The sequence below is a fragment of the Marmota marmota genome, unplaced genomic scaffold (genome assembly GCF_001458135.2).
Source record: "Marmota marmota marmota unplaced genomic scaffold, marMar, whole genome shotgun sequence".
NCBI lineage: Eukaryota > Metazoa > Chordata > Mammalia > Rodentia > Sciuridae > Marmota > Marmota marmota.
This window is the reverse complement of record NW_026000221.1, coordinates 28,944,517-28,956,739: the sequence shown is the minus strand read 5'-3', so window position 1 is coordinate 28,956,739 and position 12,223 is coordinate 28,944,517. Positions and strand designations below refer to the sequence as shown.

The 12,223-nt window shown below is 38.6% G+C and overlaps 1 protein-coding gene across 2 annotated transcripts; it reads right to left on the bottom strand.

Moving 5' to 3' along the window:
- Positions 1-340: 340 nt before the first annotated feature.
- Siah1 (siah E3 ubiquitin protein ligase 1) lies at positions 341-5,117 on the bottom strand. 2 transcript variants are annotated; one of them, XM_015488764.2, is made up of 2 exons: positions 4,449-5,117; positions 341-1,770 (listed from the first exon to the last, which is right to left on the bottom strand). In XM_015488764.2, the coding sequence occupies exons 1-2, from the start codon at positions 4,537-4,539 to the stop codon at positions 920-922; spliced, it is 942 nt and encodes a 313-aa protein (XP_015344250.1). In that variant the 5' UTR covers positions 4,540-5,117; the 3' UTR covers positions 341-919. The 2 variants fall into 2 exon arrangements, with proteins under 2 accessions (XP_015344250.1, XP_048648191.1); XM_048792234.1 differs by lacking the exon at positions 4,449-5,117 and adding an exon at positions 4,177-4,395.
- Between the last annotated feature and the right edge of the window lie 7,106 nt (positions 5,118-12,223).

Here is a 12,223-nt window from a genome sequence, read left to right as displayed (position 1 = left end):
AAAAGCCTGATTTTTTTCAGTGTTTATATAAATCAGAATATATTCCCTAACTTTTCAGAGTAAGCTGGAAGGTATGACTCGATTGGAAAAGAGGATGAAAGAAGAGAAAGAGACCACCTTATAGTTGCTTTAAATAGTTTTTGATAATTTTTCTTTGATGTAACCTTTCCTTTCTGGGACTCATATCTTCACAAAATAGCTGAATTTAAAATATTTCTAAAAAACTGATTAATGAGGGGAAAAATATGTATTGAACACAAACTTTACCAGAAACAATTACGCATATCAAAAAGACACTAACTTTAAAAAGGTACAAAAAAAAGTGAGGAAAAACCTGAAATTACAGAAAAGAAAGTCAAATTTATTTAATGAAAAACTAGAATTAATAAAAATTAGCAAATGCACACACACAGCCAAAAAAAAAGAAAACAACCAGCAGCACTATGTATTGACTCACAAAGGGAGAAGCAGTGGCCCAAGACCACTCAGATGGCTTGTCAGTTAAACACACACACACACACACACACACACACACACACACACACACGCGCGCGCGAAAAAAAGAACAAAAACAAAACAAAAAACCCAATATTTTCAACAATACAATCAATCTACAACAAACACAAAAGTCAGAATTATTTTACAATGCTTGCTCTCTTAATACAAAAGATGCCCATCTTGGGTGTATATATATATATATTTTTTCAGTGGTTTACTGTTGACTTATTTTTAAATATATTAGTGTTACTACATGCAACTGTTTCCTGTATTTAACAGCCTTTCTTTTTATTTACCTTCATGTGTCTAGCTTCCACCTACCAAAAGAGTTTCAGGTTGGTAGGCAGATGGGTGCCTTATTCTCCTGTGAAATTGAATGCAACAGTTTTAAACACTGGCCAGAAAATGTTTGATTGCCGTTTCAACACATGGAAATAGTTACATTGATGCCTAAATTGCCGTTTTCTGCAAAAAGCTGTGCAATGCTGGTGTCAAAGACTAGGCAGTCACTATTCATAATGGCTGTTGCAATTCCCTCATGAATAGATCGAGGAGTCGCTTCCCAAGTCAATCGCCGCCTATGACCATTTAGCTCAAGTCGATAAGCAAAATTTTCAGCTTGCTTGCGTGTTCCTATCAGCTGTACAATTGCGAAGAATTGCTGGTGACCATCGTATTTTTCCTGTTTCTCCAAGACTAACATGAAGTGAAAGCCAAAACAGGACTGCATCATCACCCAGTCAACAGCACCAGGAAGATTAATGTCTGTAGCAAGGAAAACTATATCCTCTCCCTGTAGGGTTGTAATGGACTTGTGCTGATGCATCAGATGGGGCATTACAGCATCCAAAGAGCCTTGCCACTTACAGGAAGCACCAGGGCATGGGCAGGAATAAGGCCTAAACTCACAGAGCTCTTCGTGGTCTGCTTTTTCTGTATGTGGCAGAGTTATTTCACATCCAGAAGAGGCATATTTACAAGGGAAAAGTACTGAATTGGCCACTTTCTCCATAGCCAAGTTGCGAATGGATCCCAACGGGCCCCGGCAAGTTGGACAACATGTGAGCTTCGGGCGACAGTTGCTACAAACAAGATGACCACTCTGACATTGAAGAATGGGTGGTAACACATAGTCAAAGCAGACAGGACACTCAAAAAGACTCGCCAAGTCATTGTTGGATGCAGTCGTGCCAGTCAGGGCAGGCACCCTCTGGGATGGTGGACACTTTGAGGTACCAGTAGGTAATGCTGTAGCAGTCTGACGGCTCATCTCTGAAATAAAAAATAAAAAAATAAATGGAAGAATAATTACAACTTATGTTTTATAAATAATGTTTACATGCCAGAAAAACTTTGAAGTTTCATGCAAAATTTACTGTGAGCAAAGAGATAAAGGAATAAACTAGGGTTTAAAAAGCATATTGGGGCTGGGGATGTGGCTTGAGCGGTAGCACGCCCGCCTGGCATGCGTGCAGCCCAGGTTCGATCCTCAGCACCACATACAAACAAAGATGTTGTGTCTGCTGAAAAAAACTAAAATAAATAAATAAATATTTAAAAAAAAAAAAAAGCATATATAGGGGCTAGGGTTGTGGCTCAGTACTAGAGCACTTGCCTAGCATGTGTGAGAAACTGGGCTCGATCCTCAGCACCACATAAAAATTAATTGAAGGTATTGAATTGTGTCCATCTACAACCAAAGATATTTTTTTAAAGCATATATAAAAACAAAATAAATTATTAAATGTGCATCTGTTATTAGGAGTTAAACACTGACGAAGCCTTTTCAAAATATTTCAGAGCATATTTTAAATTCCTTTTAAAGTAAAAGTACTAAAAATTATCTTTGGATAGCGTATATATAATAAGAAAAGCTAAAAGAGAAACTGAACCATAAACAACTAAGAGACCTGTATATAGTATAGGACCTTAAGCATATTCAAATGTTTGGATTTGACTTTGTCCTCTCAGAGTCCCTAAAGCCGTCTCTTTCCAATTCTGAATCAGCTGTTGGGAGGTAAGTCTTATAAGGTTCATATGCCAAAGATCATCAGGTTGACTCTCCCTAGTGGTGAACAGCATCTTCTCTACAGGTATATTTTGGGAGTGGGGTACAAGGCATCACTAGGGGAAGAGCCTGCTGCCATCTCATTATCCACCTTCATCTATTACATCTTTCACAAAATGCTAACATCAGCTAAGTACTACTTCCTACTGATCTTTGCCCACCTCAAATGTTAGGAAGACTTGGGAAATGGAGAGTCATCCTTAAATAAAAATTGTTAGTCTAGTATTTAGAAAAAGTACTTCATTCTATTCTATTTCCATTCCACAATATAAGTTAGATACAATGTACAAGAGGAAAGAAGAATCAGAAAAAGCGGGTGGAGGAAAAAAGGAGGATGATGATAAAACACCACAGAAAGACACACAGCATGGGGAATGAGGGATGGAGTCAACAGGTAATGAGTTCCTTGTACCCTGAGGTTTACAGTGTAGCTGAAACAGTCATCAGGAGAATAACAAACATCACTTTTCAGATAAATGTCATCTGGAAGAGATGATCAATAATGTAACTAACTAGTCAGGATGAATCAAATATACACAAAACAGGGTACCTTTTCCAAGAATCTACCTCTGCTGGGATATGGCAGGTCATCATTTGTCTTAGGAGTGATACAAGATCAGTCTGCTGGTATCCTAAGAGTGTACTACTCCCAGCAACTACTATACTAACGTATGTTTCTTCAAAAAATTTATGTTTCATATTTAATGTTTTCTCTCAATTACAATCATTAATCTGTGGCAAAGAACTTTGAAGAAACAATGGTAGTTACAAATGTGACCAGGTAAATACAACTTGGGTTACTGATTATTCAAGTGGTTACCAACAGACACTATAAATGGGGAGAGGGGTGTGAAAAAATTAATTCATTTGTGACTAAAAGAAATATGCTAAAGGGAAACAAGTGTGGTGACAACACTGACAATATCTAGCATGTGTGAGGCCCTGGATTTGGTCCCTGACACCAGACACACACACACACACACACACACACAAAGTATAACTGAATTCCATCATAATGTGGCTCATCCTACAGGCCTACAAAAACATGAATCAACTCGCATCACCTGAAGTAATCCAGCTGTTCTGACAAAAGGACTATAAAGGAGCTCTCCTATAATCCAGTGTCCCTCTGTATAAATTCTTTGGGTGTATGATGATCTATCCATTTTATGTCACTTGTAAAACAATGGGCTGAGCACTACCCAAAACACCTTCTTGTATGCTCTGTGCCTATTGAGTAGTCCATTATATGCTGCTCACTTATGTGAGCAACACAATAATGCAAAAGTGGCTCTTTGGGCACAGTCTAAGCCCCCAATTACCTTTCAAATTACCAAACCAAACACCTATTTACAACAAAAGGCAGTGAGCTCAGTTTGTATTTAACATAATACAGCTACTGAGAAAAAAACAAAAAACAAAACACTTGTTCAATTCCTTAACCTGGCAAAACATTTATCATCACAATAGCTCAAGCTTGCATGATAAAATTACTTTGCAAACATTGTAGAAAGCATACTTTAATTCCTATTAAAAATGTGAAAAACAAATGAAATGCAGACAGTTATTTCTCATGAATGGAGGTATTAAAGGATAGCAACTGCTAAAACCTTCCAAAGCTTCAAAGGTGGAAGCCAGCTCCTTCTTGACTCAGAGAAGGAATCCCAATCATACAGCAGCCCTGCAACAGGAACCAAGAACGGCCCAGGTCGTGACAGAACCTGAAGGTGATTTAAAGAGAAAAGTATAGCAGCTTAAATGAAACATCACTGCCATACTCGGAAAGAGGTAAATTATGCTGCGGCCATTCCTTTCACCAGATTTCACTGATTTACAGCTTTCAAGTTTCAGTTTCAGGAACCCAGTCTTTTCACATCAATACCTTTTCTCTTCCTTGTCCTAGCCGCGGGTAAACATGTGAGCAAGACTCCCCTCCAGGAGTACAAAAAGGGTAAGGTAGGCTTTCCCGTCATGAGAAGTCAGGCAGCGCATTGCGTTTCCCCAAGCAGCAACGGACAATCTGTACCAAAAGTCCTTCCTTGCCACCTCCTGGTCTTAAGCACAGAAGACTGTGAGGTCGGACTTCTTAAAACACTCATTGGGAAGCACAGGCTACAAAGGTGGAAAAATGAAGGCCTTCGGTCCTCAGGAGGCGACCACACCTCCCTGTGAGCTCAAATTCGCCTGTCTCCAAAACTCGGAGCTATGGCCGACCTGTCCTCTGCAGCAGCCTAAGCTTTCATCCATTTCACAAGTTTGTCTTCCCCTGCTCCACTGACTGCGCTCCCACTAAACGCGAGTGACGGGCCGGAGCTGCAGAGTGCACGGCGCTGGCTCAAGGAGCCGGAGTGCACTTGGAGCAAGCTCTGGAAGGGCACTCCTGCCGCCGAATCTGCTGCAGCCACAGGGAGAGCCATTGGTAACCGGGCCACAGCTGGGAAAGCCGGCTCCAACTCCGGGAACCCAGGCCGGCCCAGGGCTTGCCGCGCCCAGGGCGGCGGCCGGCGGCTTCCTAGTGCGGGGGGCGGGGCGGCGCAGGAGGGTGGGGCCATGTCCAGGGCCCCGCCCACATCCAAGGGCGGCCCACAGCTCCCCAGCTCCAACCAGGCCGGCCACCTAGCGTCCTCAGCATTTCCACCAACTGAAGTTTAGGGAGAGCCTGGCTTTTGTTGGTCGAAACGGTAGAGTATCCGCAATTTCTTTAAAGAACTACCCAGAGAATAAGGAATGTGGCCGGACAAACACTGTTCTCTACGTGAAGTGCACCATCCAAGTGAATCCTGAAAACTCACGTTTTCACACAGCAAAAGCATTCTTCGCATTCTTCCTAGTTCATCCTACAGTATTCACCAAATAACGACAGTTTTACCAAACTACTATATTTCCTCAATTCTAACTCACTTCATTTCTTCCCGTTGGCAGCATAATTTATACTTCCCCCGCCTTTCTGTGAAAAGACTTTTGCAGTGAGAGTAGTAAACACTAAAGACACATTAAACTCGTTACTTGAACCTCCAAATCGAGATTATATTTTCTTCCCACTCTGGGAAAGCCATCTTAAATGGCCCCATTAAACTTAGGAGTAGCTTGTTTTGTTTTTAAACAAGCATTACCCTTGCCCCATAAAGTCCTGTGAGCCTCAGATATGCATTGCATCAGCTCGAGTGTTCAGAGGTTTAACCTGTCATTACATCATGCTGAGGGAAGCCTTTAAACTTACCAAGACCTGGCAGTGAGTGAACCCAATGCAGGGAATTGTACATTACCAACTTTCAGCAACAAACTTCAACTCTAACCACTTTCCCACCCTATAAATACTGTGTTCAATCGCCTCAAACTCATTTTAATATTAGGCTACACAAAACATCTGTAAGAACAAAAATATAATTGAAAATAGATACTGTCTGCCCCTGGGGCAAATTACTATTGCCTGTGCTTTTTTATAGTCTAACATGTATTCATTCTACCTAGATCCTGGGTTTCTAGAACAGGAGACTTCAAACATTTTATGCAGAGAAACTCCTCCAAACATACCAGGGAACCCAAATGCTTAAAATGAGTGAAGGTTGGTGCCTGATTACCAGACCCCCAAAGACTACGGTGTCTTGCAGCACTGTCTGAAAACCATTAAGGTATGTACAAATCCCTCAAGACAGTAAAGACAAAAGTATATTAAAGTCATATCCAGGCTCCATCACTTCATCAGTTGTAAAACTGGGATATTTCCAGCCTCAAATAACTTGTGTCTGGCTTAATTGAGATTAGTAGTTTATGTATATAATGGGTGGTACATATTACAGAATAATTTATTTACCTGAGATCAAACATGTTTGCCTGAGCTCAACCACCATTTTAACTCATTTATTTAGCACAACAAATCCTAATTCCTAATTAGGCAGAATATTTATTTACAATGATTTTTTTAAAAGAGCTGAAAATTTCAGAAAAACTATATTTTACTAAGTCTATAGAATACAAAATTAATGAAAATCCAAAATTTAGCAACAGTACTAATCTACCTTACATCTCAAGCCCAATTTGGTATAAAGTTTAAATGGAAATAATCCTTTATTCTTAATTCCACGTGGAAAACTCTTCCTTTTACAAATATCTGTAAGAGTTTTAAATGGAGAAATGAAGTTGAATATGGAAAAAGGACCACCATATATTGTAAAGCAAGTTACAAACAGAAAATGGGATAGGAAAAGAAATCAGGAAGTCTGGGTGGGATAAATGAGTTATCTGTGACATGATACTGGTAATTTTTAGTTATTTTTCCTTTTAAAAGAGACAAAAGGAAAACTTGCTTTATAAAGATTAGTCTAGGGTTGGCTCAATGGTACAGCACAGGCTTGTAGTATATACAAGGCTCTGGTTTCAATCCCCTGCATTTCCCACCCCTAAGAAGAAAATGATCATGATTGAAAACAGTCAAATTGAGAAAAAAAAAAAAAAGTATTCTTAATTTAGTAAGAGATAGGATGCAAATATTGCTATACCACCTTTACTTTCCCAAAATTATTCTTAGAAACTATTTAATGTTTATTATAAAATGAAGTTACAGGTAGAGGGTAATAGCTCAGTGTTAGAGCACATGCCCAGCATGTGAGAGGCCCTGGGTTCAATTTCTAGTACAGAAGAAGGGGGAAAAAACATATTAATAAAAATAATAGTTATCAGTTAGGAATCTGTATTTTGCATTAGGAATATGAGTTAAATAAAACTTCATTAAAACATTTAGGCCACTGGCGCACGCCTGTAATCCCAATGATTCAGGAAGCTGAGGCACGAGGATCGCTAATTCAAAGCCAGCCTCAGCAACTTAGCAAGGCCCTAAGCAACTCAGGGAGACCCTGTCTCTAAATAAAATATTAAAAGGGGCTTAGTAGTTAAGCACCCCTGGGTTCAATCCCCAGTACCCACTCTCCCCCCCCCCCACCAAAAAATTTCTTTTCTCAGAATTCCTTTTTGGGAAAAAAGTGTTTTCTACATTTATTTGACATTATGATAGGTATTATGTCAAAAATGTTTGTTAAATTATAATGTTAAACACTGTTTCTATTTTTAAGACTGAATTGCTTCTCAGGCACTGACAAAATCAAGGCAAATCTCCTTAAAAATAACAGCTTCAAGCTGTTTTAAATGCCAAAAGTTAAAAATCAAACATTGTTATAAAATATATTTTTAGTTTCCCAAACCATAGCAAAGCAGTAAGAGAAAAATATTTTAATTGTACATTTTCCTAAAAGTTTCATTTTTCCTGATAATTCTGAAAACTCAAGCACTAAACTTAGATACTGAAATATGGTTAATAAAATACAACTGGCATACACCTATAATCCCAGCTACTGGGGAGCCTGTGACAGGAGGCTCACAAGTTCGAGATCAGCCTCAGCAACTTATCAAGACCCAGTCTCAAGATAAAAAGAGCTGGAGATATATGTAGCTCAGTGGTAAAGCAACCTTACATTCCCCAGCACCAAAATAACAAAAATAATAATAGGAATGAGAAGTCTGTGAGGTAACTAAGTTCAAATACAGAAGAAAAGGGGTTGGGGATATAGCTCAATGGTAAAGTTCCCTGGGTTCAATCCCTGAGAACCCCCCCCCCCAAAAAAAAAAAAAAAGATTGATATACAAAAGGTAAAAAGGGAGATTTGGAGTCACAGAGAAGAGAAGCCTGACTAAAATAAGGCAAATCCCAACAGTTAAAGATTCTTCATTAAAGAGTTAGAGTCTAATAGTTCTCATACTTTATTATACTTACTAATCATCGAGGGATCCTGTTAAAATGTAGCCTCTGATTTAGTAGGCCGAAGCTGGACCTGATATTCTACATTTTTAACAAGCTCCTAGGTGTGGCCAATGCCACACATGGAGGCCTTACTGAGTAGCATAGCCTAAAGAACTGAAGAGAACCAACAAGGGAAGAGAAAAATCAGGAGAGGATAGAACCTCAAAAACAAAGAGAAAACAGGGATTTAAAAAGAAACACACAGAAAAACACAGATATGCAGCAATGTTAGGATAAATTATGCTTTATTATATTCTACGGGGAAAATGAATTATCCCTGTAATTAGAAAAAAGAAAGACAAAGAGCAGACATGTTAACCATGCAAGAATTCAAACATAATACCCATCCATGAACCTTACATCTTAAGAAAATGAATGAGAAATCAAGCCAATCAGATGATTAATCAAAGTAAGTCATTTAAGAAAGGTGATCCTACAGAAAAAGGATTAAAGTCTATGACTCCATTTAAATACAGGACACTAAACTGTGGGCATTATAATTACAAATTAGAACGTAAACATTAAAAACTCTGGCAACTATGATACTATGATTTATAATAAATGTATATTTGATCTTAGTCCCTTTTTCTGGCACACAACTCCTAAAATCCTTGTAATCTTCAAAGTGTGTCTTTTTGTATGCTTGTAAGATGACTGGTGGCTCCAGGAAAGCCTCAAGACAGGGGCTGGTTGCCAAGGGAAACAACCTTGTCTTTCAAAAATTTGAACTTCCGGTCCCAGCCCATCATCCTGATCTCCAGAAAAGGGAGAGGAGCTGATCAAAGGCCAATGATTCTAGTTTGTGTACAACCAGAGACATGAGAAATCGTGCCCTATATGTGTACTATGAATTGAAATGCATTCTGCTGTCATGTGTAACAAATTAGAATAAATAAATGTTTTTAAAAAGGCCAATGATTTATTCAATCATGCTTACATATGAAGCCTACATAAAAATCCCAAACACGGCTGCTTTGGTGGGACCTATACTTGCAATCCCAGCTACTTGGGCGGTCAAGTCAGGAGGATCATGAATTGGGGGAGGGGGAATATGTAGCTCAATGGTGAGTATGCTTGAGGCTCTGGGCTGTCCTCCCCAGTACCACCGGATAGAAAAACAGGGATAGAGGATTCAGACAGCTTTCCAGATTGCAGGTATATGGAAGTGCTTGGAGGGTGTTGCATGGGAAGCTCAGTTCCCCTTCCCACATTCCTTTCCCTATTCTATCTGGTTGTTTGTGTCCTCCATAATATCACTTAAAATGAATGGGTAAACGTTAAGTAAGGTGTTTCCCTGAAATGTGTGAGCCCTCCTGGCAAATTATCACACTGGAAGAGGGAGTCCTGAGAATACCAATTTACAACCTGGGACTTGCAAAGGTCATTAGAAGTAAGAGAGTCTTACTGGCCTGACAGCTTAACCTGTGAGATCTAACTTCAGGCAGATAATGTCAGAACTGAATTACAGGAAACCCAACTGGCATCTGCTAAAGAGTTGCCTCGTAAGTGTGGGACCCTCCACATCTGAGGTTAAATTTTTTAAAAAAGTAGGAAAATGTTTTTTCCTATTCTACACAGCAAGGTATAAATAACTACATAGATATTTTTTTAAAATCATATGGTAAGAAATTAATTAATGGCACAGTAACTAACAATCCAGACAAAATGAAGGAGGTAACTGGTGACTTCTGCAAAACCAACCTTGGAAGTATGACTAGAGTTAAAGTCACACTAAAGGTTGAAGGGGATTTGTATGAGACTAACACTTGAGAAGTATGATTGTAAAAAGAAGTGTAGGTGATGGCTAGAAAGTCCAGAGAAGCTTTCGCTTATTTTATTTCTTCAAATATAGAGACTACAATAGAGTAAATGTTACTAAGAGCCCAGTATACAGGAAGAGACTGAAATGTGAGCAAGTTCTTGGTAACATGAAGATTTTTAAACTTAAGAGGGACTAGACTTTGTTAGAAGAGGGAACTTCTTCCATAGATCAAAGGAGACAGTATGTCTGTCTACCTTACGTTGTAGATCAAAGTTTCTATCAGACAATTTTCCATTTTCTCTGCAAAGGAAGTATAGTCATCCTTTCATTCTGGAAGGATGGAGATAAGAAGTAGTTATGGTAAGTTTTAAGAGATTCCTTCTAAACACCATGCCATGGCAGTTATTTCTTATATAAATTGGTCGGGTCAGGTCAATAGGACACTGAGAACAGACTAAAAAATGTATATGTAAATCATCACCTTGGGTCCTCAACCCCCTCCCAATTGTCTTTTCTAGGCCAAAGGAGAATTTGCCATTAACTTAATACATTCTTCAAACTTTGGTATTAGTATTTCTAAAGAATGGCTAAAGTAACTGACATTATCAAATGCTAGTAAGCATATGGAACCCTGGAACTCATAATTTGCTGGTGGGAATACAAAATAATACAACCACATTTTCACTCCAGCAGTAAGTAATACTGAACAAACTGGACAAAGGGGCACATGCCTGTAATCCCAGCAATTTGGGAGACTAAGGCAGGAGTATCCCAAGATCAAAGCCAGCCTCAGCAACTCAGAAAGACCCTGTCTCAAAACAAAAAGGATTGGGAATGTAGTTTTCTTATTCCTGGGTTCAATCGGGGGGAGTTCTAAAAGACAGCATTGGTTTCTTTCCTAATTTCAGTTTTACCAGCTATTATCCTTATATTTTTACTATAAATCTAATCTATAATAACATCAAGAATGAAAACACTACACTAACATTTCCCAAAACAATTATAGTCCATTAACATGTTAATACAATAGGCCAGTTGTGGTGGCACTCATCTGTAATCCCAGTGACTCCAGAAGCTGAGGCAGGCGGTTTACAAGTTCAAGGCTAACCTCAGCAATTTAGCAAGGCCTTAAGCAACTTTGTGAGATCATGTCTCAAAATTTTTAAAAATAATTTTAAAGGGCTAGGCAAACCTCAGTGGTAAAAGTACCCCTGGGTTCAATCCCTAGTACCTCAAACAAAAACTTGTTAATAAAGTAAGTCCTCCTTATCCATGGGTAATACTACTGTGGATGTCTGAAACTGCAGATTGTGCTGAAACCTACATTTCTCACCAGCCATACATATATAACTATGAAAAACAATTTATCATATATCCTAATCTCAGTTTATAATTTTTCTTTCCTTAAGAAATTCCACCTTTTTGCTTTAAAAAAAAAAAAAAAGCACTTTACAACCTCTCTTTAAGAAATATAAATTGCCATCATTAGTATTCTTGCACTCTGGGGCATTACTTGAACATAATAAGCACTGTGATACTGGAAGGACTATCTGATACAGTCCATATGACAACTGGGATGGCTATTGAGTGATTAATGGGTGGGTAGCACATACAGTGTAGATACACTAGACAAAGAGGACACCAAGATTTCATCATGTACTATGTAAAATTACTTCCCCAATTTTCCATTTAGTATTTGTTGACCACAGTTAACTGAAACTTCAGAAATTCAAACTACAGATAAGGGGAACTATTATAGTAAAAATTTTTCTTTTCCCACCTGCCAGAATAAAACTTGTACCATTTTCTGGTCAACCATTATGCCTCAAGAAAAGTTTTCATAGTCTGAAGCTATTACCCTCCCTTCCCTCTTTTTAGGTTGCTTTAGAACCCTTTTTCTTTGGGAGAATTTTTCATTAGAACATCTAGGTACAGGTTAAACATCCATAAATCTGAAATGCTTTGAAACCTTTTAAAAAGCTTATTTATTTATTTATGTTGGTGCCAGGGGTTGAACCCAAGAGCACTTTACCACTGAGCCACATACCAAGCCCTTCCATCTTGTTTTTTGCTTTATATTCTAAGAGAAACAGAGTTTTTA

What these genes read in the sequence shown, in the direction of transcription:
- Siah1 (XM_015488764.2), bottom strand. Translation starts at nt 4,539, where the DNA reads ATGACGGGAAAGCCTACCTTACCCTTTTTGTACTCCTGGAGGGGAGTC. An exon ending in TAGGACAAGGAAGAGAAAAG is followed by an intron (nt 1,771 to 4,448) that starts GTATTGATGTGA and finishes TTTTTATTTCAG; the next exon opens with AGATGAGCCGTCAGACTGCT.